The sequence below is a fragment of the Rhamphochromis sp. 'chilingali' genome (genome assembly GCF_963969265.1).
Source record: "Rhamphochromis sp. 'chilingali' genome assembly, chromosome: 19".
Classification (NCBI taxonomy): domain Eukaryota; kingdom Metazoa; phylum Chordata; class Actinopteri; order Cichliformes; family Cichlidae; genus Rhamphochromis; species Rhamphochromis sp. 'chilingali'.
The window spans coordinates 9,485,783-9,512,356 of NC_137946.1; the positions used below are offsets into that span (position 1 = coordinate 9,485,783).

Sequence of the window (26,574 nt, forward strand, 5' to 3'; positions counted from 1 at the left end):
TATCACTACTGCAAATTAAAACATTATACCATTAGAGCAGAAACAATAGTTGTAATGCAAGGTACATTAAGGTGTGTGTTAACACACAACCTTCACCAGAGTGGATGTCCCAGCAAATTCAGGTCAGACCATAGTGTAACCATGCAATCTCATCTACAGCCCACAGTTAGCATGCTAAATCCTAAAGTTCACAACAGCACAATTACAAAATGACTCAACAAGTATGTCTTACTTGGAAGGACTGCCAAAAGAAGGCTTCTTCTCTCTAAAAAGGACACAGCAGCACAAGACTTGTGGAATATTTTCCTTTGCACAGCACATGAGCATGACACGTCATACTGTCAAGTATAACTGTCAAATATAACTGTCAAGCACAGTGGTGGAAGGGTGATGATTTGGGCTTGTTTTGTAGCCACAGGACCCGAGCAACTTGCAGTCATTGAGCTGACAATGAACTCAAAGTCAGATGTGGGACCATCGGTCTGACAGCTAAAGGCTGGCACAAATTGTGTCATACAACACAATTGATATCCCAAGCGCAGCTGTATTGTCCAATGTGAAGCCATCTGTCTAACAGCTAAAGCATGGACGCAAAAGAAGTCATACAAAAGAATGATGTTGCAGAATGATCCCAAGCACACTATCATATCAAAAACTGAATGGCTGAAAAAAAATACAACGAAAAGAAATGTAAAAGTTGTTGCTGTGACCCATTTTTTGTCGAGATGTCAAAGTAAATGAAATGCTGTGGTGGGAATTTAAGGATGAATGCCCCTGAACTTTAACTGAAAGAGAACTGAAAGTGTAAAGAAAAATGGGCCAAAAAAGGGGGTTCTATCAGATATAAAATGTATGGATTGTACTTCATTTTTAAGTTAGCTGCTTAATTAAAATTTTAAATAAGAAAATATTTCTGGTCATGTGGGAAATTACATGAAAAATCAGTGAGAACTGCCCACCTGATCTCGTCAGAATCAGCACTTCTTCTTTGACTCTTTTTTTATTTAGTCCGAAACAATTGCCAAATGATAACTGTCAGATTATTTTTATTCAAGAAATTAAAACCACAATAAAGTGAATGAGTGATCACTATACAACATGTATAAAGGTGTCGTTTCCACATTTAACTTTGACCTTTTGCTGACGGTATGAGAAAAAGTCCAGTCCAGTCATGACATCAGAAAATGATGCTTTCCCAGCTAATCTTCATGTGCATGTGAGTCATAAGCTGATCAAAGTCAGTCCACATAGGAATTTAACTTGAAGACTCAACACACCACCTAGTGTTCTGACAAAACCTGATAGATCTGTATACCTATACAGGTGGCATTTTAACAAAGCTACGTTGCCACGAGACAACCTATTGCAGAAATCAGTCATTGTAAGAACTGGAGGAGCCTGTGGACCTATTTAATGCCTTACAGCCAGAGCTAGTTTGCAACAAACCAACAGCAGTCACATTCTGACTCCATAAAAGCTCTTTGAATGGTCTACATTTTCTATTTTGATGCCAACAAAGCACACGTAATAGTACACTGCAAATCCAACAAGAAAGTCCCAGCAAGATGCAGCCATACTTTACTACTGCAACAGCGTCAGCAGTGCCATATTTGGCAAACGTCTATGATAATGTATGGTGCCTTGTATTATTTCTAGGTGTTGAGGAAAAAGATATTCATCTAGAAACAATCATTTCCTGACTTTGTAGAAAAGAGATACCCAGATTATACATCATGTGACATCTGAAAATGGAAACAGGCTGACAGTACAAACTAACAGAGGTAGAGAAATAAACTGCATCAGAGCAAAACTAGAAGGCAAGAAAGCAAGGCCACCGCATTGGTGTATTTTTTTTTTTTAAAAGAGAGACTATCAAAAAATGGATGGATGAACCTGTATTATGTTTGTTTTGACAAGCCAAGTATGATATATATACCCATACAGTTGGTATGTGTTATTTGTATGTATTGATGTGTCTCTTCTCCTGAACGTGTTTTTTTCGCAACCAAATATATCCAAGACAGTAATTGACAACTCTACTAACCCTATTAGAGCTGTTCAGCCTCTGTTTCACCCAGCTCTTCTGCCACTTCACTAATTCTCCTAATCTTCTTCATGCTCGTCTGTCTTTTCATATCTCCCCTCTCCTTATTCTCACTGCAATGCTTTACCTCTTAGAGAGGGATGGGATGAGTGAAGAAGATTAAAATAGAGGTCACGCAATCCTTTTAGCTGGTTTTAATATCTGCTCCTCGAATGATATGTTCTGCACGTACATCAACAGGATTAGAGTGTCAGAACTTCCAAGAACTGATGAAGCAGTGCATCTATCCCTGTACGCACATTCACATGGCACCATGGTACACATCCCCTGCCAGGATGTAGTGCTGCTTAGCAGATGATATGCTTGTCCATTTTGCACATACAGTGTCTTTTTTCAGTTATTGTCTTTTCTTTTATACATATGTGTGTTTTAAAGAAGAGAAATAAGCAACAGTGCCAGCATTATCATTCCCTAACAGAGGATTTCGATGTATTGAGGCATTAAAGGATCGTTCTCTGAATCTAAAAGGTAAGGACAGCAACAGAAAAGCGAAAGTTCAGTATTAAAAGACCCTGCAAATATTATAACATGGAACTTTATCATATGAAGTGAGCTACAATATTGAGTTAATTGGTTCGCCAAACAAAGATAGATATATGGCCCTGTGTGCAAGAAAATGTTTGCCCTGGGACCGTTTTTTTAAATAATAATTTCATTGTGGAAAATGAAATTCAAATTGGAGAGCCCATGGAGGACAAGCAAGGAATTTTTGTTAGTTTATGAGCCTTATGCACTGTCTTCTAGATGCTTGTGTTTATTTTACAAATCTCCTGTGGCATAGTTATGAGACTGAGCTCATGTATGTATTCTAATTTGTATGTGTGAGACTCTTTTATTGGATTTGCTTGGTTGCAATTCTTATTATGTTATTGGCTTTGGTGGGTGCTTGCAAAGGAGAACAGGGCCCACTGGACCTCCCGTGTGAGAGTACAGTATGTGTTTGTTGGTCTCACTCTCTCGCTCTCTCTCTTTTTTCAGTCTATATTACGAACTATTAGACATGAGCTGCGCATATTGGTTTTTCTGTGAAGCAGCTGTTTCTCTCAAAGCTTTCTGCCTCTCCAGACTAGTTTTTTAAGAGCAAGGAGAAGAAGAGGAGGTGGTGGTAGTGGAGGAGGGTGGTTCATGGTGGATAAACACACCAGGGGGTGGGGGTAGCAAGAGGTCAGGAGATAGATTGTGAGAAAAGCCAAGGATTTCATATCTACTGGGACTGAACGATAGCTGTATTTTCAAGGTTAGCTTTGGGTATTTATTGCATGCCCGTTTTCAAGTTGCTGCTCTGTGATATTTTAGTCAATAAGGGCTGGTTTGTATTTGAGCTGAAACAACAGGAAATGTTTTAAGCACTGAGCGCATTAAAATTTCACAATGTCAGTTCTTATTTTCGGTTAATATTACTTGCTCTTATAATATCATGTTTTTTGTGCGGTCACTGTGATGAGTGCCAGGAAACAGACAGAACCACAATACTGCTAAGCATCTGCCTCTTGCCCTTTTCATTTCAGTATGTACACATCACAGACAGGCTGAGGCTGATCTATAGTAACAGTTTAGCATTTTGGGAACCCAAATGAACCAATAATCAGTAGAAGGTTAAAAGACAGTCGCTACTATCTTACTATCGGAACTGTCCTACAAGTGACTCCTTTACGGTGGCCCTGAGAGGCCAAACGGACTGCAACTTAAGAAAACACCAGCAATAAGAAAAACGCTGCAAAAGCACACAAAGCACAACAGACATAGGAAAAACGACAACAGAAATAGGAAAAAAGAAAACAGAAATAGACTCTGTGCGCCTTAGCATATGCTGTTTCCGGTGGGGAAACTCCTGTATAGCGCTTCGTTTCCGGTGTGATATTCGCTCCTTGTTTACGGTCGGGTTTTCCAAAACAAGTCAACCGAATAGATGAATCAAGCAGTGATTTACATTTCTAAAGATGTCTTGGGCATTTACCGAATATATCTGTAGATGATGTTCATTGACTTGTCAATATTTTTTTTCCCCGCGCCTCAGAGCAAAAGAGAGAAATAATTCAAATTCTATATTTCTCAGCATTTGTATACAGTGGTCCCTCGTTTATCGCGGGTGTTATGTTCTAAAAATAACCAGCGATAGGTGAAATCCGCAAAGTAGTATCTTGGTTATCTTCTTCAGAGTCACACTGCAAAATTGATCATTTAATTTTTTTATGACACAGCAATGGTGAGTGTTCGCACACTCCGCTCTTTGTAACTTAACACGATCTTACCGTTTTCGTGTTTTGGACATGATTTTGGAGTCCTTCGCAGTAGCGACTGACCGCAAAGTAAGGCTACCGGAAATGTACAACCCTACACCCGGTCTTAAAACAGGAAGTAAGCATTTTCTTGTGCACAGGGTCTATTGGAAAAAAACAGATTTCCAAAAGCACAAGCGAAGTGTTTCTAGGGAGACAATAACCCGACAGACCAGTTGCAGGAAAACAAAATATGGTAGGTGTGTTTTATCATGATTCATATAATACTGATGACGGATTTTTAGGCTAATAGTTAGGCTAACACACTTACCTCTCATCTTTTCTTTCCTCACAAAACCGATAGATCCTCCACTTCTTTTAAGTGTCTCCCAGCGCAATTCTTAGCATATTTTGGTTCCTGCAACTGGTCTGTCGGGTTATTGTCTCCCCAGAAACACTTCCCTTGTTATTTTGGAAATCTGTATTTTCCTATTTCTGTTTTATTTTTTCCTATTTCCGTTGTCATTTTTCATATTTCCATTGTGTTTTGTGTGCTTTTGCTGCGTTTTTCTTATTGCTGGTGTTTTCTTAAGTTGTAGTCCATTTGGCCTCTCAGGGCCACCATACTCCTTCCTTTTTTTTCCCGTTTCAGTTTTTGTACTGATAAACTAGATGTTAAGCTAAATGGCTACTAGATAGCTTTGTAGGATATACAATGATTTTTTTTCTCCATTTAAGTCTTAACCAAAACAGCAATTAAGCATTACAATGTTAACTTAATATAAAAAAAACCCATTAGATATTAGGTCAACTCCTCTGACGAGTAAGGAATATAACTAAATATCTTTCTAGTAGTAGGTTATTGCAATAGACTATGAGGGTAAAGTGCTATAACAAGATATAAGATTTATGAAAATACACATCAACCAGGTGATAAAAATGCCAAAGTGCTCTGCTTTGCTTTCTTTAAAATACTAAAAAGGACATTTTTCTCCAATATAGCTCAAGGTGAAATCTGATTTTAACCATTTTTAACCATCAGTGTCTTAAGGTAATATCACTATTGACTTTGGGACATAAAAGTTATGTTTTATTATTGCAGTATGCAATAACTGTTACTGCTACAGGATAGCAAATAGTAAATTGAGGAGTAAATTGAGACCATCACCACAAAAAGTGTATATGGCTGTCGTATACAATGATAGTGTGATAAGGTTACTGTCTGTGGCATATCTCAGGCCTGTCCTGATTTGATCGTATTTCTTTGGTCTAGTTGGACTCTATAGAGAGGATTATTGGAGCCCTGCTACAGTAGGCCTTTCAAGCTGTGGTTCAGGCTCCAGAGGACTAACAACAAGTCAGACGCTGTCAGATCCCAACTAGTGAGGCCAAGGGCTGATGCTTTGAAGTGGGCTATGCAATTCTCATCTGGAGGGATCAGATTGAGGGAGAAAAAAAGACGAGGAGAGGTGCAAAGCTTGAGCTAAACAGGCAAGTTGGGTAGGCCTCAGAAGCTGGTGAGGTGGTTTTCACTGAATCAGACCTACGTGGATGCTACATACCATCAAAAACATACGAAATTCCTGTTCATTATGCAGCTTGTGGAATACACAAGTATGATTTGTTTCTAAAACGGAGTGCAGAGCCCTAAAATATGCAAGGCATGTACAAAGAGAATGGAAAATCAGATTACACTAAAAGTTTTTAAAGTTGGCGGGAGGACACAAAAGAAATCATAATAGTTCTGGTTCTGCAATCAAAGCATGCTGAGAAAAATATATGGTAAGAAAGAAGGTTTAATTTGTGCTGATTGTTCCTTGCATAATTCTTCAAATCCTCTTAAAATCAGTATGATTTTCTTTTATTATTATTATTATTCTCCATGTAGCTTGGTCATGCAAATGCTGCTGACTTGGGAAGATTTAAGGCTAGACAGTGTTGTCTAGCCTTAAATCTTTAAATCTCTGAGCAACATCACTCCCAAAAAGTAGGTTGTCAGGATATGCTTCTAGATAAGCCGAAATTATATTAATTGTGTGGAGCCAGTAGATGACGAGAGAAGACAGTAATGTAAGAAAACAGGAGGATTTGACGACTGTTGAGAAACTGGAGAGAAGAAAACAGTCTTAGTATGCATAGTTTAGGTTTGGAGATCACAGTACATGCACTGGTGTGTGCTTTCATGGTTTTTACTTGGGCATGCATAATTTCCTATTATAATGTAACAGGCAGATACTTTTTCCAAACTCAACATAAACAGTCAGTTTTACAATCACAGCTTTTAGATTATCTGTGTACTTACCCAGCACAATAGCATGACATGGAAAAACTAACCAGTTTCTCCTTGTTCACACACACACACACACACACACACACACACACACACACACACACACACACACACACACACACACACACACACACACACAAATGGGTGCACACTTACAAAGACATTCCTTCCTAACCTTCATATGCTCCCTCTGATTTTAATCCTTATCTCTTCTAGTCTTATTTCTTATGCTAACTGCAATGCTATCACTGAAACTGAATCTTTAACAAAGGGGTTTATGGATGCAGTCCAGGCTTTCGATTTCTGTGAAAACATTTGGCCCTCACACAATAGTAAAAGCAGATGTGCAACCCACCATTGGAATTAAGCGATAATATCAGTCAATCAGTCAACATGCACGCACACAGTGTGCACAGAATTATGACGGTCTCCCTTTCTTCCTGTCTGAGGTAACCCCAACCATGTTTTTCGCGTCCCACGGGGAGTGCCTTTTATCATGCGACATTGTGGTGTCGGCAGTATTGGGGGGAGTCGGGGAGCGGGGGTGAGGTGGGGTGGGGTTGTCAGACAGCTGTTTCCCATCAGCACTCAGTCAGGCGGTCGCAACCCTCCTCAGAGGATCAGAGGGGGCAACGCAGCGAAGTGAGTCTCAGAGATATGCGTGGGCCAAAATACTTCCAATTAGAAGGTCATCCCAATTTGTTCTCTCATATCCACGGTGCTTATCAGGCGTCTCGGGCCCACTCGGTGTTATGCACAAAAAGAGGTGAATGGGTTGTTGCTGCCATATGGGAGTGATTATGCGTTTTCCTCATTGTTTCCTGTCTTTTCACCCCAGCTCTACTGAGTCTTGCTGCTATGCTTGGTCTGCGTTGGCTCGGCTCCCTCGGCTTGTTTCAGGTTCTAAGCCCCTCCTGTAATTTAAGTCCGGGAATGCTTAACAACAGTCACTCATGCACAGGCGTCTACATTAGCACATGTTGTTCACCTCATCAGTGGCAAAACTGTGCTCACCGATATGGAATTAAAGTTGTTTTTCATCAAAAGAACTTTCTTTTTCGTTTCTCTTCTACATATCCTAATTTCACTTTTATTCTTGCTGTAATTTTGCAAATGATAGCCCATTCAATATGATGCAAGAATCTAATAAAAAAAAAAACTGCTGCAGACACCACAACATAATGTCTATGGTGGAGACAGGAAAAAGCTCTCTCTGACCACCAGAGTTCACGCTGGAGTAGATGCGAGTTTGCTTTGTCTCTGATACAGCTGGTGGCTGGAAGATCTTTTTCTGCACACAACCTAGTCGTTGTGGAAAGATGATAAATTGCCGTGGTAGCTTTCCGCCTCCTGCTAGTGTAGGCTGCTGGATCCCACCTTTACTGCAGAGCTTTATATCTTCTCATCTTACTGTCAGCCATTAAGAACAAACTTTCTCAGCAGCTAGTCTCAACAGACCCTGCATGAGCGAAGGAGTAGTCCCACGAGGGATCCTGACAGGCTGATAAATGAATACAATTTAGATGAGTGGATAATACTGTACTAATATTATCAGATTACTAACAGTGTAGCTCTGTAAATTTATTTTGTGTAGGTGTTTGTGTGTCACTGTCAAAAAGTGGGATTGACAGAGCTAGTAAACAATCAACTGAAACTTGTACGGCTGTGTTTTTGACATGGAAAGTCAAGTACAAAATATCCTGCTGGTCAAGCTGTTAAAGACTTGGTATCGCAGCCCAGTTCTGCCAACAAGAAAAGGCGTTAATATTGTTACCAAGAGCAAAAAAGCAGCTTAAGTCCAAACTATAAAATTTGCACCTTAAAAATATTAGCTGCTAATGCCACATCACAAAAGTCATTGAAATAGACTTTTTGACACACTAAACACAGCCCCACTTGAAGACACCAATGATACGAGGAAGTATTCACCTTCTTAACATTATTAAAGTCCTCTCTGTTTCCTGTTCTGCTTGTCTGTGTTTTTTCCAGTCTTACGTGACGAATTTAGGCAGAATCCTGTTGACGTTATGGTTGCAGTGGGTGAGCCTGCGGTCCTGGAGTGCCAGCCACCCCGTGGACACCCCGAGCCCACAATCTCCTGGAGGAAAGATGGCTCCAACTTAGATGACAGAGATGAACGCATAACAGTAAAAGCAGCTATTTTGATTTCACACATTTCAACTAATGATAATTTATACTGTTGTTGTTATATCATTATATTCATGGGAAAGTGCAAGTCATTACATTGGAGATGCTAGAACGTTGACGTTATGTGAAGAACAAACTTTGACATGAAAATTGGTGGGGTTCAAAAAGCCTTTCAGTGTGAAATTCTGATGCTTAGTTGCCTTTTTTGTAACGTTAACATACAAATTAAAGCTCTGCAGGAATTTGGAAAAGCAACCCTGTGAAGTCGCAAGATAATTTTCTTGTGGTCACTGAAACCTTTTCTGGTTCTCATTACCAAAATGCTTGTAGGAATTTTGGAGAGATGATTTATTTGGCTCATACAAAACCTTAACCACAGAGCAGCACATCAGAAAAAAACCAAAAGTGTACATTATACTGTACAGGAAGTAACAGCATTGTGTGCTAATGTTAGCTACTGTATTGATGTATGGTCTTAGTCTAATGTATTAGGTCATGTGGCACGCGGCAGACAGCAGTGATTTTCCTTTTCATGCTTTTGTATACACTGAATTTATTTTGCATTTAATGGCTTCCTGCTCCTTTAACTTTGGAACAGAATCTGGTTTCAACAACTCAGATAGCTGTGTGCGTGCATGTGTGTGTGTCTGTGTGAGAGAGCTGATTTGTTTATTTGAGTCTTCTCTTCCATGCTCCCAGGAACACGCAGGAAATTCAAAGCTCATGTTAGTGTGGAGTGACAGGTAGAGCATCTCTGGGGAACTGTGATGGACAGAGCAGCTATCTCTGATTTAAGAAGAGGAAAGGATCAGAGCCAAGGGGGAGGCTCCTCTGAGGGAAATACAAAGGCTGCTTTTCCCTTTGTACTTACGTGCCTGGCTTCGTCCTCCCTGATCATCTTTTCTATATGGAAATGTGTCTTTGCCATGAGTGTTCTCTCAAAGACATTACTTACTGTACAAAGACCAAAGGAGTCTACCACAAGTGATTCATGGCTACCTTTTGAGTGTTTCCCTTGTGGCCTTTAGCTGTCAGTTATTAATAGTGATATGCAGATCAAGTTGTGAGTTAACAGTTGGATTGAATTTTATGGATTTTAATTAAAAAGCTGAGTGTCTTCATTGCAGGAAAATACGTACACATCACACTAAGGCAGCTAATGTGTTTTCCCTCAGGGTATCTAAGACTATGTAAAAAAGAAATAGAAGACACCGAGGCACAAGAGGAAGAAAAGCTGAGGTTTCAGTGTCCGAGATGGAGGACTGACAAACCACATTTTCATTTCTTTGCAGTGGAATTTTTGCTAAAAATGAGGAGCGGTCAGTCGAGGAAATAAAAAAGCTCTCAGTCTACTCTTTAATCAGCTGCTAAAGTTACAAGTGCAGTAAACAGAAAAAAAAAGTTGCAGAGCATAAGTATAACATTAGCCAGTGGCAATGGTTAGATCATCTTTGCAATCCTCGAGAAAGACTTGCAGCAAGGGGTAACTCGCAAAACCCTTTCTCCAGGATTTAAATAGGTAATCTCAATGAGCCAAAGTCAGTAAACTCTTTGAAATGTAGAAAAGAAATGAGACCAAATAAGAAATCTTTTAACTCACATTGCACTAGTTTGAAAAAGAGCCTGTGGTATATCTGTCTGTGTCCTCCAGTCCCTCTGCAACCCTGAATTGGATAAGCAGTTAAGAAAATGAGTGGATGGATGGGTTATTCATGAATCATTCACAGCAGCTTAAACACCCGCATTGCATTATGTTTTTAGTGAAATACAGAGCGTTTTATTTTAGTGGCTATAATGTAACTCCAAACATCCAACCCTAATCCAGTGAATACTGACAGGAATGGCTGAATCTGCAATACTAGTTCCCAAATTCCCCCACGTGCCCCCTGTGGTTGGCAATGTGCATCTCAAGTACACACAACCACAAGTCACCCCGCAATTTATTAAGTCTTCCTCTTAAAACCGCATGATTTACAACAGATTTGAAATGGTATCCACTCTTAGGCCACTCTTGGTCTTTTTATTTTTCAATTTTTTTATTTATTTGGTGGACAGTGTCAGCCGTTTGTGGTGGAAGGTTAGCCTGGAGGAGGCTGACTAATAAATGAAAGGCTGCTGGTTTTTATCCCTGCAGCAGCAATTTAATGATGTATTCCATCTGTAAGCTTGAGAGTTGAGAGTTCCTACGGAGCCAGGTGCTGTCTGGCATGTTGCTGAATTACTCAATGGACGCAGCTCTGTAGGCAGCCTTGACCTCTGAACTGTGTTAAGAAATGGCAGCGCTGCAGTGTGTGTCGTGTCCCTAGCAAGAATGCATGAATAGTTTGAGCAGGGAAGAAGCAATCTAAGAGCATAATAACTGGGCTGAGAGTTTAATTGAAGTTGATGCCTGGTTTCACATGTCTGGTTGCAGAGAATGGCTTTGTGTTTGTTTGGAGGTCAGCATGTTTCCCTTCTCCAGTTTCTCATCTACTCACTACTGCTCTGCTGTCACCTCTAACACCAAGCTGCTGCATACTATCAGTAGAGGATCTCACATTCAAAGTACCTCAAAGACATGGTGTGTGGAGGCGTGTGGTGGACAGAAAAGGCTGAAAGCAGTGGGCCACCCCAGTAGCTTACCTGGTAGATCGCGGATTTCTCACTGAGCCTGAGTCCTTTTGTGCAGAGCCTTGGGTTTGAATGTAGGGTGGGCTCTTTGCTGCATGTCATTCCTTCTTTCTCTTTCATGCCTCTGCTGTCTATCTCAACTACATCTACCAAATAAAGAAGAAATGCCAATAAAAAATAAACATGAATGTGTGGGTGTGCCTGTGCCTGTGCGTGTGTGTGTGTGCGTGCGTGTGTGTGTGTGTGTGTGTGTGTGTGTGTGTGTGTTTGCCGATATGCTTAGAGAAAAGTTTGGGAAAGGCAAAGTAGGCTGACAGAACATCTAAGGAGTGTCTCTACAAAGAGGCAGTCCCTTTGTTCCCAGGGTTCTCATGTAGTGCTAGATATGAATTATGTAATTTCATAATGGGTGACCTTCTGTGCAGATTGAAAGGCAGTGAAAATTCTATTCCTAAGCAATAGAGAGCCAGATCAATGTGCACAGGCTTACACAACACCATGCACTTCTTTTTAAACAAGGGACAGTCAAAGATGTGACCATGCAAAAGACGGCATCATACTTTCAAGTAAACATGTCAAAAAGAAAACTTGAGCTGAGGCATATTTTATCGCAGAATACACAAATAGCAGCCAGATTAATACACGCTTTATGGATGTGATACTCTGTTAGTAATTCACAAACACGGTACACATACAGATGGCTAGATCCTCCACAAATACAGCTGTGCAAATATTGATTTTTTTTCTGTTGTCTTTTAGATTCGGAGTGGCAAACTAATGATCACCAACACTAGGAAGAGTGATGCAGGGAAATACATCTGCGTTGGAACCAACATGGTGGGAGAGAGGGAGAGTGAGATTGCCGAACTCACGGTGCTTGGTAAAATATGCAGCTTTTTGATTGCATTTCACAATGTTGCAGTACTTCACTTAGTCTGAGTACTTCCAGTTCTCAGTGCCTTGCCAGTCCACTGTACAATGCTTTTTTCACTGGGGTATAATAACCCATTAATTATTTTGATTATGCAGCTCTACCACCCAGTCTACCAGCTTTAGCAAATTTCCCCACTGAACATGCACTGAACATCTAACAGTGCTACATCTAATGTTATAACCTTTCAGTATAAGAGCTCCCTATGGTACTGTGCTTCTTCTAGTGCCGCCTCCTGCTTCTAGCCTCTATTCTCAATCCCCCACTTATTTTCCCAACACTTTCCATTAGAATAGAGCTCTTATCTGTACCACATCGTTAGATGGCCTTGGTTCAGGTTGCAAATATACAATGTAGTGGCTCAAAGAGCCTGTCAAATAAATGTGGAAAATCCCGCTGAATGCAGAAGCATATTGACATATGCTGTTTTCTGGGCTGTACAAAATAAATGGCAGATAAATATATGATTATCTATAGAATTTCATGTCAAACCTGATTTTATTGTATTTATTTAATCCCAGCAACTAATAATTTATACTTATTTGGGTGAAAAGTTGAACCACTCAAAAATAACATACTGATTATAAAAGTTTGTTCAAAACTCAAATGTACCTCAAATGATTTGAAAAAGTTATTAATATGAAGGACTTTTTCTGCTTGTTCAGAGGGGTTAAAATCAGATGACTTTGGAAGAAAGTTCATGACAGACAGCATTTCATGGTCTTCTACTACAATAGGCCTTGAGAAGCCATAACATGCATTAGATCCCATTATTCTGCTGTAATGTGAATCGCACTGCACAAGCATTTGATCTTTTCCCCAAAAGTGTTTTGTAGACAGCTACTCATTCTCTGTGACTGCCTTGAACCAGAACATTTCACAGAACTTTTGCTGGTTGTAGTCCTGCTTTCTGTATCTCAAACAAGTTGCTTTGCAATTTTTAACTTTTGCAAAACTTGATGTATTGATGTTCTGTTGGTGTGCATAGTCCTCAGTCCAGCCATGATATGATGCAGAGGAGAATAGAATAACAATCTGACTTCTGACGCTTCAGCTGTTCGAACACGCTGTTTCCCACACAGAGTACTCAGTAATAAACTCTCAACCATATTTATAATAGGTGAACAATTGCAGCAAGTGGATTTACTTGGGTGAGCCTTTGATGAGTAGATTAAATCAGTCTGAGTGCCGACTGATCCCTGCTTCAAAGGATTTGATATGATCCAAGACGTCTTTCCATTTTTGTCAGCTTTTCAATACTCATACCTTCTGAGCCCACAAACACGATGAATTTGATCCTGTAATGATGTTTGTTCCTCTTACTACTGTGCTGCCATATAGAGCGTCCGACCTTTGTGAAGCGGCCCAGCAGTGTAGTGGTGCTGGCAGAGGAGAGTGTGGAGTTCAGCTGTGTTGTCCAAGGAGACCCTGTTCCCACTGTCCGCTGGAGGAGAGATGATTCTGACCTGCCTAAGGGCAGGTAACACACAAAAACCCTCTACATTCAGTAACTGACCATGCAAACATGGTGTTTCCACTTGTTCTTTCATCTCTTGGGCATGTGTGTGTGTGCATGTCTGTCCTGCCAGCAGATTTGAAATCCTAGAGGACCATACCTTGATTGTTCGCCGAGTGACCTCTGCAGACGAAGGCTCTTATACATGTGTGGTGGAGAACATGGTTGGGAAGTCTGAAGCGTCTGCCACGCTCACTGTACATGGTCAGTACAACCCAGCCTTCACACTTAATGCTCTACAATCGAAGCACCTTCTTCTCATGTATATGCAGTCCACATATTTTTTTTCAAGGCCTCAGGTTTCATTTTAATGGATGAGAAGTGTTTGCCTAAGAGTTGTTCCTAACAGGAGACCTAATCCTGTGTCATAGTGTCACAAATTTACCAAGAAATGACTTTTACACAGCCGGGCGTTCAGCATGACCACGCTTTCATCATTGTGCCTTCTTGTACCGAATAATTGTTTCTAGGGTGTGTTTGTCTTAAGGCCTGAGGGTCATATAACAACAGCTAAGAAGTCATAATAAAAGTTTGTTTGTGCAAACTAAAATGAGCATCAGAAGGAAATGTTCGTGACTGCAGGAGCTAAATTAATTTGGTCTAAGCTGTAATGCCACAATGACACCCTTAAGTTCTTAAATCAATGACAGGAAATAGGCAGTGAGATATCTCTCATGGTTGCACATGCAAACCAGTACGCATAAATACACACATACAGAGAAGCAGTTGGTGACATATACTGCAAAGACAGTAGGACTTAATTAAAGACGAGCTGGTTACATGCTGGGGACTGACATGGTTCCAATTACATTGTCTTCCTCCTCCTCCAAAAACCTGAGAAAATGAGCATCGGGGGGGGGGGGGGGGGGGGGGGGGGGCATAGCTAAATTTGGCAAACAATGGAAAAGACCAGGAATACAGCATTTGATGTTGTATTACTAGATTAAAAACATAGTTATTTTAGTGAATGCATGTTTCATATTAAAAAAGAAGAAAAGAAAAAAAGCCCAACCTCTGTATGGCTCAAATCATAGTCACAACCCTAACCACAGAATCATTTTTACTGACCTAGAACATTTGGTTGATATTAAACAATTGCCATTATAAACAGTTGTAGTAAGCCAAGGAGCTTAGTCATAATAATTTTGCACAAGTTCCAAGTATGACATTGTTCTGGAATTACTAAATTAATATGTATTTATTCTGCCTGTATTACCTCTCTCTACTTTTCTCTCTCTCTCTCTACTCTAGAGATGTGGATAGATATGGCTATTTATAGAGAGGGTGCTTAAGCCATGCTTTACCACCGTATCCACAGCAGTGTAGCACTGTAGTTCAAAAAGCAGCTGGTTAGCAAGCAATTCATTGCACTATAAATCTAGCTTTGACATCTTAAGATTTCCAGTGTTTCCCATCTACAAATGCATGTTTGTTAGTGTGGAAATTTTACAGTAGCTCCTACTTTTCCCCTCTATCCAGACACAATGCTTCATCCGCATCTCACCCTTTATGAGTTTTATGTCCTCATTAACCAATTGTACGTCTGTTAAACTATGCCTCTAGGCTGGCTGGCTCTGACTCAAACTGGCAATTACATGTGTTTTTCACACGTCACAGCCAATAAGTCTGCTGCACATAACTGGGGATAGACAGCCTGCTTTACTCTTTAACATCTGTGCTTTTCTTCCATTTCTTTAACGAGACATTGTGGGGGGTAACCTGTGTCACTTGAGATCCCTTTGAGAACACTAATCATATTTAAAAAAAAATCATACATCATACATCACACTTTATAATAATAGTTTTGAAATGCTACTAACGACAATGATGAAGAATAACTGGAAGGATTATTGAATTGGCCTAGTGTGCACAGTGCAGGGTACCGAAGGGGCCAATGAGTTCCTAAGTAAGATCTTTTCATTTAACGTGACCAACAATGAAATCAGTAAAAGAAATTAAACAACTAGCTTTCACACACACACTACAGTCTTTCTGCATATTAGCGCAAATGTCAGAAACAGTCCAATCAAACATTAAATAGACCTCAACCTACCATGTGTCCATGTGATGTCCGCTGTTGCATTATTTTGCAGTGTGAAAATAGCTTGTATTATAGTCTGGTGAAATCACGGCAAGCAAGGCTGTTCTTCTGTCTGCACGCTCTACCCACACAGCACCATCACATAAAGCAGACAGAGCATTTCCTAAAGTAAAGCAGGTCGTCTCTTATGGAGCACCAACAGGGAGAAAGTGTAGCTTTGGACACCTGATGTGAACTACAGAGAAACTAAATGATTGCAAGCTCATGAACAGAAATACACAAACCAGCCACGGAGAGACAGAGCGAGAAAGGGAAAGAGATAGAGAACAACCACAAGGTGAAGCAGAATAATAACAAAGCACCTCTTTGACAGTTTATTTTGGAAGTCTTGCACATGTGATCAGGTGCCTACAGTTCCATAACCCTTCAATGAACTGTAGAAAAAAAATCTTTTAAAACTGTCCCTGCATCATTGCAATTGTGTGTGCATTGTGTGTATTCACCCTGATTATTCATTGCGCTGCTTTTTTGTGTGTCTTTTTTCCTTGTAGTCAATACTGGTAAGTTGTCGTCCATCCCTCACCCACCATCAGACAGCAAAAAGAACTCATGAGTCCCTGTCACTGTCCTATCTTCACTGTAATTCCATCCACCACTACAGTATGTAATTCATGTTATGTGTGGGTAAATGAATAAAATATGTAAAGCTTTTCTCACACACACACACTAATGTTATAATGCTGAGAATGATAAAAAATGTGTAATGCTGACAGGTAATTAGGACCTCTCTTCTTCTGCAGTGCCCCCAGCTTTTGCCATTCGTCCCAGGAACCAGGTGGTGGCAGTGGGCAGGACGGTCACCTTCCAATGTGAGGCTACTGGCAACCCGCAGCCTGCTATTTTCTGGCAGAGGGAGGGCAGTGAGGTGAGACTGACCCTTAGTCTGTCATCACACTACTAAATCACTGCACAGTGTAAATAAAGATAATGAATGGCTAACTGTGATCTTCATCTCCCCTCTAGAGTCTTCTCTTCTCCTACCAGCCACCGCAGCCCTTTAGCCGGCTGTCCGTCTCCCAGATGGGCAGTTTGACCATTACCAATGTTCAACGTAATGATGGCGGCTTTTATAGCTGCCAGGCTCTTAACATCGCTGGCAGCGTTATTACCAAAGCGCTGCTGGAGGTTACAGACTGTGAGTAAAAGGAAGTGGTGATGGAGGGCAAAGGAGGGGACTTTTATGTAGCTCTTTTGCAGCTTCATTCTTTTGTCTTTTGGCTAAGTGGACTACATTGTGGCAGCAGTCTTGTTTTGTTGAGCAGGTAAATTAAAGTACAGTTTTGTTTTGGCTACAGACGGCAGTAATATGGGTGTGGTGGTTTGCCTTGGCTTCAGTCAGGAGAGGGATTTTATGAGATATTGTTCACATGTTGGGCTCAGAATAGTTGGTTTCTGCGGTGACTGTCTATAAAGAGTGTCTGTACTTACAGCGCTGTGCAAAAGTTTTGAGCCAGTCCTCAGTTCTTTATATTTACTTCCAAGGGGTCAGAATTTCTTGTAATATTTTTAAAGTGGTTTTGAGGAGTACCTCTGCAGTAGTTGTAGTAGTAGTAGTTATTTTAAAAAAATTTTTTTATGTTGGTTGCTTTTCCACATTAGTTTTATATTTTCAGATTAACACTTATCTGTTTATTTTTATTTATTTGTTGTTAACTCAAGCAACAGTATCTGTAAGTCAGGTCCTTTCACAACTGGGGGAAAAAATCCAGCAAAGACCTGACAATGGACCTGAAAGATGCATCTAGCTCTTCAGCTGATCTGTCTACTTTTGGATGAAGCCTCACCAGAAATGATCTCAGTGGAATGGTGGCTGTCAACTAGCCGTTCTTAAGGAAAGGAAACAGGGAGAAGAGGCTGAGATATGACAAATTACATGAGAACCATGCTAAAAATTAGAGGCAACAGATGCAATGATGAATCCAAATTTGAAGGAGGTGCTTGGGAGAAGTACAACAGGAAGTGCTTACAGCCATCTGTAAAACATGGTGGAGGCTCTGTCGTGGTTTAAGTATCTTGTCAAAATGGATGTACTTATGCAGAATATGTACCATCAGATTTTGATCCACCATGCAAAACCATCTGGACAGTGTCTGATTGGCAGCAGCTTCATTTTTCAGCAAGACAATGATACCACACTGCCAATGCAACAAAAGCATACCTGGATAGAAGAACTTGGGATTGTCTTGGCAATAAACAAAACAAAAGGCAGGCAGTATCCAAATAAGAGCTTTTTCTCATCCAAAGAAAAAGAGCTCATAGCGCCAAACAGTCATTGTAAGATATATTAAATTGTAAGGTAAAGACTCTACTTAAAGACATTACAAGAAAGCTTGCCTAAGAGAGTTCAGGCTGTGTTAAAGACTAAAGGTACTCATGCCAAATATTTTAGCTCATTAGAATTATGTATGTTTGCAAGTTTCAATAAATTGCTTCATGTGTTTCCGGTTTTCCCAGCAACATATAAAGAAATGCGTTTTGACTCAAGACTTTTGCACAATACTATATAAATCTTCTCTTAAAGAAACATTTCCCAACCTGCAATTGTGCAGTAAATAGTCTAAATAAAGATGGCTGCACTGATCATCATTAATCATTAGTTTGCCTTAACACAACACAGCACAGACTGGTTTATTGTACTCTAGATCTAGAGTTCAGTATATGAGGTTTTTATAGAAATTGGTCTGAGGGACTCTCATCCAAACTATACATGATGAAATAACTATGCTGATTGCCTTAAAAAGCTATTTGAATGTGCTCGGAGGCCTACAAAAGTAATTGCAGACACAAGTAATTGTGCACCTGTGTGGTGATGAATAACTACTTGTACGTCTGTGTGAGTTCTATGTACGTAAATACATTAAAGAAAATAATTGCTTCAGTTTTGAACAGACTGGTAATGCATCTACACATTGAGTGGATCAGTGCACCTCTGTCAGTTGTCGTGGACAGTATTCTGCCCATACCGATAATGTGTCCTGCAGCCACCTTAGTATGAAAGTGAGAGTCTATTCAGTAAAAAGGAGGTGGGCTGTTCATGGGTGTTTTTAGGATTTTTTCCAGCAGTCTGCACAGCTCTACACTCTCACTTGCACATTTTTTTTCTCTCCACTCTCCCCTCCCCTAAATTCTATCCATCCTACCACACGCCTCTCATCCCCATTTAGAGTAGTGCATTTGTATGGTAATAACTGGTTCACATTACCTCTGGCAGTTTTCAAGGCACACTTCCATCACCTTTTTTGGAGGTTTTTTTTTGTATTTTTTATCTAGAGCCCCTGCTCCCATCCAGGGTTTTTTTTTCCAAATGTAAGAGAGCGAGAGAGTCTGTTATCTAAGTTAGACTGTTATTAGTTGGGCTTTGCCGACATGATTGGATCCGGCTCCAGCAGTACCTACAACCCAATGAACGATTAGTTGCTCTCCGCTGGAGGGGAAAAGTTGATTTCTTTTTCCTCCGCTGCCTGCGCAGCCACCTAAGCTTATTGTTCTCCCTCTTTACCAATTTACCCCTCAATATCTTCCACATCTTATCTGTCTTTTGTTTTTTTTCCCAGGCCTTCATTTTCTCAACTATTCTCAGTTCTTATTTTTATTTTTCTCTTTCTCTTTATAACTTTAACATTTTATTAAAATGAATCCCTAATCTCAAATTCTGTAATATACCACTGGCAATGACATTGTTATAGAGAAGAAAATGCAGAAAAGGGTTGGAGGGGGAAAAATGTCAGCTAAGATCTCACTTGTCCCCCAGCCACTGCCCATATATATATATATATGTATATATATATTAGGGGTGCAACGATACACAAAATTTTTTCGATACAAAAAAAATGTTCATGCCTTTTTAATTTGTCATTTATTAAAATTATAAATATATATTTTAACTCAAAAGTACAGTTTTTAAATTTAACCCTAACCCTTGTGCGTGTTTTTTATTTTGACAGCGAATGCGCAGCTGCGGACCACTTATGTGCAGCCCTGGTTATTTAGCTCGTCATATTGCAGCCACAGAAATTATTTTGTCCATGAAACCATAAAGCTGCACTTTCTTTTTGCCTTATAGTCTGATTTGTCATAACTTCTCCGTTTTGTGGTAAGCTTTTCTTTGGCTGTCACTTCTTCACCCTGACCTGTCTTATTTGGCTCAGCAGAACTAAAATATATATCCTGCTGCTTTTACACACACACTCACATAAGCTCAGCGATTCTCTGCGCGATCAACCTCTCACATGTTTAAGCTTGCTGCGTGAGATTTCACTTGTCATGTTTGCATAGTAAGCTAACAATTAATTAGACGATGTCAGAGGAATTGGTGCACAAATTATCATCACTCACAGATCAGTGCTGTCGCTCTCTATACACAGTTCGCCCGATTGCAAAGTGAAAGCAAAAAAACAAGCGCAAATTCAAACGCGATTGCAATATGTCACATATTGACAGTGGCTCACCGATGCCAATGACATAATTACCCAGCTACATTTCTGAAAGAATGCAAAAGCATTGACATATATTTTTTCCTTCCTACAATAGCCCGACGGGCAGGGCAGAGATAGATTTTGGTAGCCCGACTGAAAAAATCGCTAGCCCCGGGACGTCGGGCTAGCGATATTGCGAGCCTTTGATGAGTGATTGAGGAATCACTCATCTTTGGAAAAGAGAGTTTATTACAGAGAAATGTCTCTTTCCAAAATAAAAGCTATACTATCCGCTTCTTCTGGGCTATATTCTCAGCAGCATATTAAACATATAAGGAGAATGATGTGCTAACAGCTGTCTAAATGACTCGGCAAAAGTTAGTAGCATGCTTGCTTTTTTTTGTCTGCTTCCACTTGTCTTTGCACTAGGATGATGTCGGTGTAAATGTGCAGTCATATTCGTTGTGTTCCCACTAGTGCTTTCAGGTTAATCTCGTTGAAATGACCTTAACGCCACAACACGGCAAATCTCCGTTAACGAGCTACCGCCGATCGCTCCGTGCATGGGGCTGGACGGCCAACACGTTAACGAGCTAACTGCGCTAACACACTAGTTCCCACCCATGTAATTGAGCATTGCATGGCACATCCAACATACTGTTTTACTTTAGTCCATGACTTGCTTACCTTCAGGGTCATACTCACATGAAAACCAAAATAATTCCAAACGCCAGATCTGAATGAGGGTGGGGGAGGTCCATGTTGCAAGGAGAGCTTAACTTCTGTCTCGCTAGCTTGCCCTGCGCTCTTCCTTCTGACGATGCTGTCTGTGTTGAGCGCTCAGTGAATCTGCGTTCGATTACTCCGCCTAGGCTGCACTGTTGAGCCTAGGCGGAGTAGTCGAACGCAGATTCACTGAGCGCTCAACACAGACAGCATCGTCAGAAGGAAAGTTGATAAAATAAATTACAAATTTTGTATTGTTCGATACATATGCGTACCGAACCGAAAGCACTGTATCGAACGGTTCAATATCGATACGAATATCGTTGCATCCCTAATAAATAAATATATATATATATATATATATATATATATATATATATATATATATATATATATATATATATATATATATATATATATATATATGTATATATACAGTGGGGCAAAAAAGTATTTAGTCAGCCACCGATTGTGCAAGTTCCCCCACTTAAAATGATGACAGAGGTCAGTAATTTGCACCAGAGGTACACTTCAACTGTGAGAGACAGAATGTGAAACAAAAATGCGTACCGAACCGAAAGCACTGTATCGAACGGTTCAATATCGATACGAATATCGTTGCATCCCTAATAAATAAATAAATGTATATATATATATATATATATATATATATATATATATATATATATATATATATATATATATATATATATATATATATATATATATGTATATATATATGTATATGTATATATACAGTGGGGCAAAAAAGTATTTAGTCAGCCACCGATTGTGCAAGTTCCCCCACTTAAAATGATGACAGAGGTCAGTAATTTGCACCAGAGGTACACTTCAACTGTGAGAGACAGAATGTGAAACAAAAATCCATGAATCCACATGGTAGGATTTGTAAAGAATTTATTGGTAAATCAGGGTGGAAAATAAGTATTTGGTCAATAACAAAAATACAACTCAATACTTTGTAACTTAACCTTTGTTGGCAATAACAGAGGTCAAACGTTTACTATAGGTCTTTACCAGGTTTGCACACACAGTAGCTGGTATTTTGGCCCATTCCTCCATGCAGATCTTCTCGAGAGCAGTGATGTTTTGGGGCTGTCGCCGAGCAACACGGACTTTCAACTCCCGCCACAGATTTTCTATGGGGTTGAGGTCTGGAGACTTGCTAGGCCACTCCAGGACTTTCAAATGCTTCTTACGGAGCCACTCCTTTGTTGCCCGGGCGGTGTGTTTTGGATCATTGTCATGTTGGAAGACCCAGCCTCGTTTCATCTTCAAAGTTCTCACTGATGGAAGGAGGTTTTGGCTCAAAATCTCACGATACATGGCCCCATTCATTCTGTCCTTAACACGGATCAGTCGTCCTGTCCCCTTGGCAGAAAAACAGCCCCATAGCATGATGTTTCCACCCCCATGCTTCACAGTAGGTATGGTGTTCTTGGGATGCAACTCAGTATTCTTCTTCCTCCAAACACGACGAGTTGAGTTTATACCAAAAAGTTCTACTTTGGTTTCATCTGACCACATGACATTCTCCCAATCCTCTGCTGTATCATCCATGTGCTCTCTGGCAAACTTCAGACGGGCCTGGACATGCACTGGCTTCAGCAGCGGAACACGTCTGGCACTGCGGGATTTGATTCCCTGCCGTTGTAGTGTGTTACTGATGGTGACCTTTGTTACTTTGGTCCCAGCTCTCTGCAGGTCATTCACCAGGTCCCCCCGTGTGGTTCTGGGATCTTTGCTCACCGTTCTCATGATCATTTTGACCCCACGGGATGAGATCTTGCGTGGAGCCCCAGATCGAGGGAGATTATCAGTGGTCTTGTATGTCTTCCATTTTCTGATGATTGCTCCCACAGTTGATTTTTTCACACCAAGCTGCTTGCCTATTGTAGATTCACTCTTCCCAGTCTGGTGCAGGTCTACAATACTTTTCCTGGTGTCCTTCGAAAGCTCTTTGGTCTTGGCCATGGCGGAGTTTGGAGTCTGACTGTTTGAGGCTGTGGACAGGTGTCTTTTATACAGATGATGAGTTCAAACAGGTGCCATTCATACAGGTAACGAGTGGGGGACAGAAAAGCTTCTTACAGAAGACGTTACAGGTCTGTGGGAGCCAGAGATTTTCCTTGTTTGAGGTGACCAAATACTTATTTTCCACCCTGATTTACGAATAAATTCTTTACAAATCCTACCATGTGGATTCATGGATTTTTTTTTCACATTCTGTCTCTCACAGTTGAAGTGTACCTCTGGTGCAAATTACTGACCTCTGTCATCATTTTAGGTGGGGGAACTTGCACAATTGGTGGCTGACTAAATACTTTTTTGCCCCACTGTGTATATATATATATACATATATATATATATATATATATATATATATATATATATATATATATATATATATATATATATATGTATATATGTATATGTATATATGTATATGTATATATGTATATGTATATATGTATATATGTATATATGTATATATATATATATATATATATATATATATATATATATATATGTATATATGTATATATATGTGTGTATATATATATATATATATATATGTATATATGTATATATGTATATATATATATATGTATGTATATGTATACCACACCACATGCTGTTTTGACACTGACTTCACTGTGTATTTCCAATGAGACATATCTATAATTAATACATGTCATTTTGTGGTTTAGTCATTCACTTTTCCATTTTTCTTTCCTAGCTGGGTCAGACCACCCTCCTCCTGTCATTAGACAGGGTCCGGTCAATCAGACTGTTTCTGTAGACAGCACAGTAACCCTGGGTTGCCAAAGTGTTGGCACTCCAACACCTGCCGTTCACTGGAAGAAAGATGGTGTGGTGGTGTCTCCTGTGGACTCCCGTATGTCGCTAACAGAAACAGGATTGCTGAAGATTCACTATGCTAAGGTAGTAGATAGTAATACAGCACTTACTAAGAACTCACACTGAGCCAAGGCCACCTGTCAATGTCTGCCTCCTCTGTATCTTCCATCCTTAGCTGGGAGATACAGGTTTCTACACCTGCGTTGCTTCTAATTCCAATGGAGAGGCTTCCCGAACAGCGTACTTGCAAGTTGAAGGTAGGCTATTCAGATATACAGAAAGTCCTGCTAGGTTAACTTTTGCATGATTTTGTTGCTGTCTCACTGGCAGAGTTTGGAGTTGTTGTCCAGTCTGGTCATCCCTCAGACCCTAGCCTGATTCCCAGTGCTCCATCTAAACCTGAGGTGACTGACATCAGCCGTACCTCTGTCACTGTATCATGGAAATCTGGCCCCAGTGGCACTGCACCACCCACCTCTTACCTGATTGAGGCATTCAGGTTAGAGACTTGCAGGGTCAAACGTGTTTTAACGAAGTCATTCTGTTTAACATGGATCAAGCTTGACAAAATATTCCCTGTGTTTGTGTGCTGTCATTTTTGGCCACTCTCTGCAGTTACACATTAGGCAGCAGATGGGTGACCCTGGCAGAGCATGTGAAGGCGCAGACCTTTGTCCTGAGAAACCTGAAGCCTGGAACTGTATACCTCTTTATGGTCAGAGCAGTGAATTCCTATGGCCTGAGTGACCCCAGTCCAATCTCTGACTCCATCAGAACACAGGGTCAGTCTGGATTTTCCATTAGTTTTTAAGCTTTTAAATGCCAGCTTAGCCACAAACACACTGAAATTTTATGCTTCTGTCCTTCCTTTGGTACACACAGACAGCACTGCCACTATGCAGGGAGTGGATCATCGTCACATCCAGAGAGAACTGGCAGATGTTGTTATCCACCTGCGCACGCCAACTGTCCTTTCGTCTTCCGCTGTCAGAGTGCAGTGGACGGTAAGCGAAGCGACTGGGTTGAAGTTAATGTAACTACAGCAAAAAATAATTGCCTTGTTTGTTTTTTTTAAACATGTGGACAGATTTAACAAATGATATGAAAACCAAGGGGTCAGGATGTTAAAATAAAGATTATTGATGCTGGCAAACCTTTTAATTTAGGGATTCTTGACTGAGAATCTAGACTGCCCAGTTTCCCAGCATTTATTAGCAGAGAATAAAGCACAGTACGGAGATGCAAATTTATTGGTCTGCTACATTGCCAATTTGTTCCAAGCACATAAGAATGTCTGATGCATTTTTCTGTGTGGATGCCTCCACAAAAATCTTTAAAAGTATCCCATTTTGTAATACTGTGGTTCAAATGGAAAGTGCTGAGTCCTATGCTGGCTTAATTTTAACCAGAACCTTACTGAATGGAAACCATAAATGACTTCATGCTGAGATTTACAGTGAGAATCCACAGATGATAAAAAGATAAAATGCATCACCCTAAAGGAACATTGAATTAACTGAGTTTTAACAGATCTGTTAAAACTAGATGTTTAACTCACATACAAATATTATTGTGAGCCTTTGAATTGAATTTGTTTAGTTTCCGGTGTTCAAAAAGAGTCTCATTGTCATGTGGTCTGATATCTTAACGTGTTTTTATCTCTGTTAGGTCGAACAGCAGTCCCCGTACATCCAGGGTTACAAGGTTCTCTACAGGGCGTCTGCTGAGCATGGCCAACCAGACGGGCAGTGGATTGTCCAGGAGTTACGTGCCCCACTTGAGAACGGGGTGGTGATCAGTCAGCTGAAGAAGGGATCCATCTACGAGTTCAAAGTGCGTCCCTTCTTTGACGAGTTCCAGGGAACTGACAGTGAGGTGAAGGTGGTCAGGACACTGGAAGAAGGTGAAGTTTTGTCTTAGACTATCTATAAATACCAAAGAGATAGTGATTTTAAATATCATCATACATGATCATCATACAATATCAGCGACTCTGTTAATGTCTCCGTTATTAACTGTGTGCTTCTTTGTCTTAGCCCCAAGTAGAGCACCCCAGGGAGTGACAGTCACAAAGACTGAGGCCAATGGCACTGCCATTCTCGTTTCCTGGAAACCTCCTCCAAATGCAGAAGAGGCTGGACTCATTCAGGAATACAAGGTTATTAAAAAAAAAGACAGCTATCACTCACTCACTCCTGTACTTGTCCTTCTGCGTCTTGTATTGCAACTAAAATGCAAATTGTATCTCTGTAAGACTTAAGGTGCTCAGTGTGTCCCTCGGGCAATCACTGCCCTCTCATCTTCATCTCACCTTCTTCTCGACAGATCTGGTGCCTGGGTAATGAGAGTCGCTACCATGTAAACCAGTCAGTGGATGGCTCCACCTTCTCCGTGCTCATTTCCAGTCTGGCACCGGGGATTCGCTACAGTGTGGTGGTTGCAGCTAGCAATGGTGCTGGACCTGGAGTACAGAGTGACGTTGCTTTCTTTCAGTTAGGTAAATGTTCTGCCAAAATGCAGTGTTAAAATTAGAAAGCCACACGTCTGAGCACAGCAACAGAATGTTTTAGAGAAAACCTCCAAATGCAGTTGATCAGAGCCTCCTTTGTGTGTTCAGTGAAAAATCTGAAT

The 26,574-nt window shown here is 40.4% G+C and overlaps 1 protein-coding gene across 3 annotated transcripts in view; it reads left to right on the forward strand.

Annotated features, from left to right (window-relative positions):
• LOC308386953 (roundabout homolog 1-like) overlaps nucleotides 1-26,574 on the forward strand; it is an 87,804-nt gene that overhangs the window by 48,370 nt on the left and 12,860 nt on the right. For 2 of the 3 annotated variants that reach the window (XM_080866793.1, XM_080866791.1), the window contains exons 3-16: nucleotides 8,603-8,760; nucleotides 12,131-12,251; nucleotides 13,644-13,782; nucleotides 13,892-14,022; nucleotides 16,660-16,784; nucleotides 16,883-17,054; nucleotides 23,822-24,027; nucleotides 24,119-24,200; nucleotides 24,274-24,442; nucleotides 24,559-24,725; nucleotides 24,826-24,947; nucleotides 25,612-25,846; nucleotides 25,980-26,101; nucleotides 26,269-26,440. In XM_080866793.1, coding sequence (XP_080722919.1) covers nucleotides 8,603-8,760; nucleotides 12,131-12,251; nucleotides 13,644-13,782; nucleotides 13,892-14,022; nucleotides 16,660-16,784; nucleotides 16,883-17,054; nucleotides 23,822-24,027; nucleotides 24,119-24,200; nucleotides 24,274-24,442; nucleotides 24,559-24,725; nucleotides 24,826-24,947; nucleotides 25,612-25,846; nucleotides 25,980-26,101; nucleotides 26,269-26,440 — 2,121 coding nt within the window. The remainder of the gene's footprint in view (nucleotides 1-8,602; nucleotides 8,761-12,130; nucleotides 12,252-13,643; nucleotides 13,783-13,891; nucleotides 14,023-16,659; nucleotides 16,785-16,882; nucleotides 17,055-23,821; nucleotides 24,028-24,118; nucleotides 24,201-24,273; nucleotides 24,443-24,558; nucleotides 24,726-24,825; nucleotides 24,948-25,611; nucleotides 25,847-25,979; nucleotides 26,102-26,268; nucleotides 26,441-26,574) is intronic. The other variant, XM_080866792.1, reaches the window with a different exon arrangement.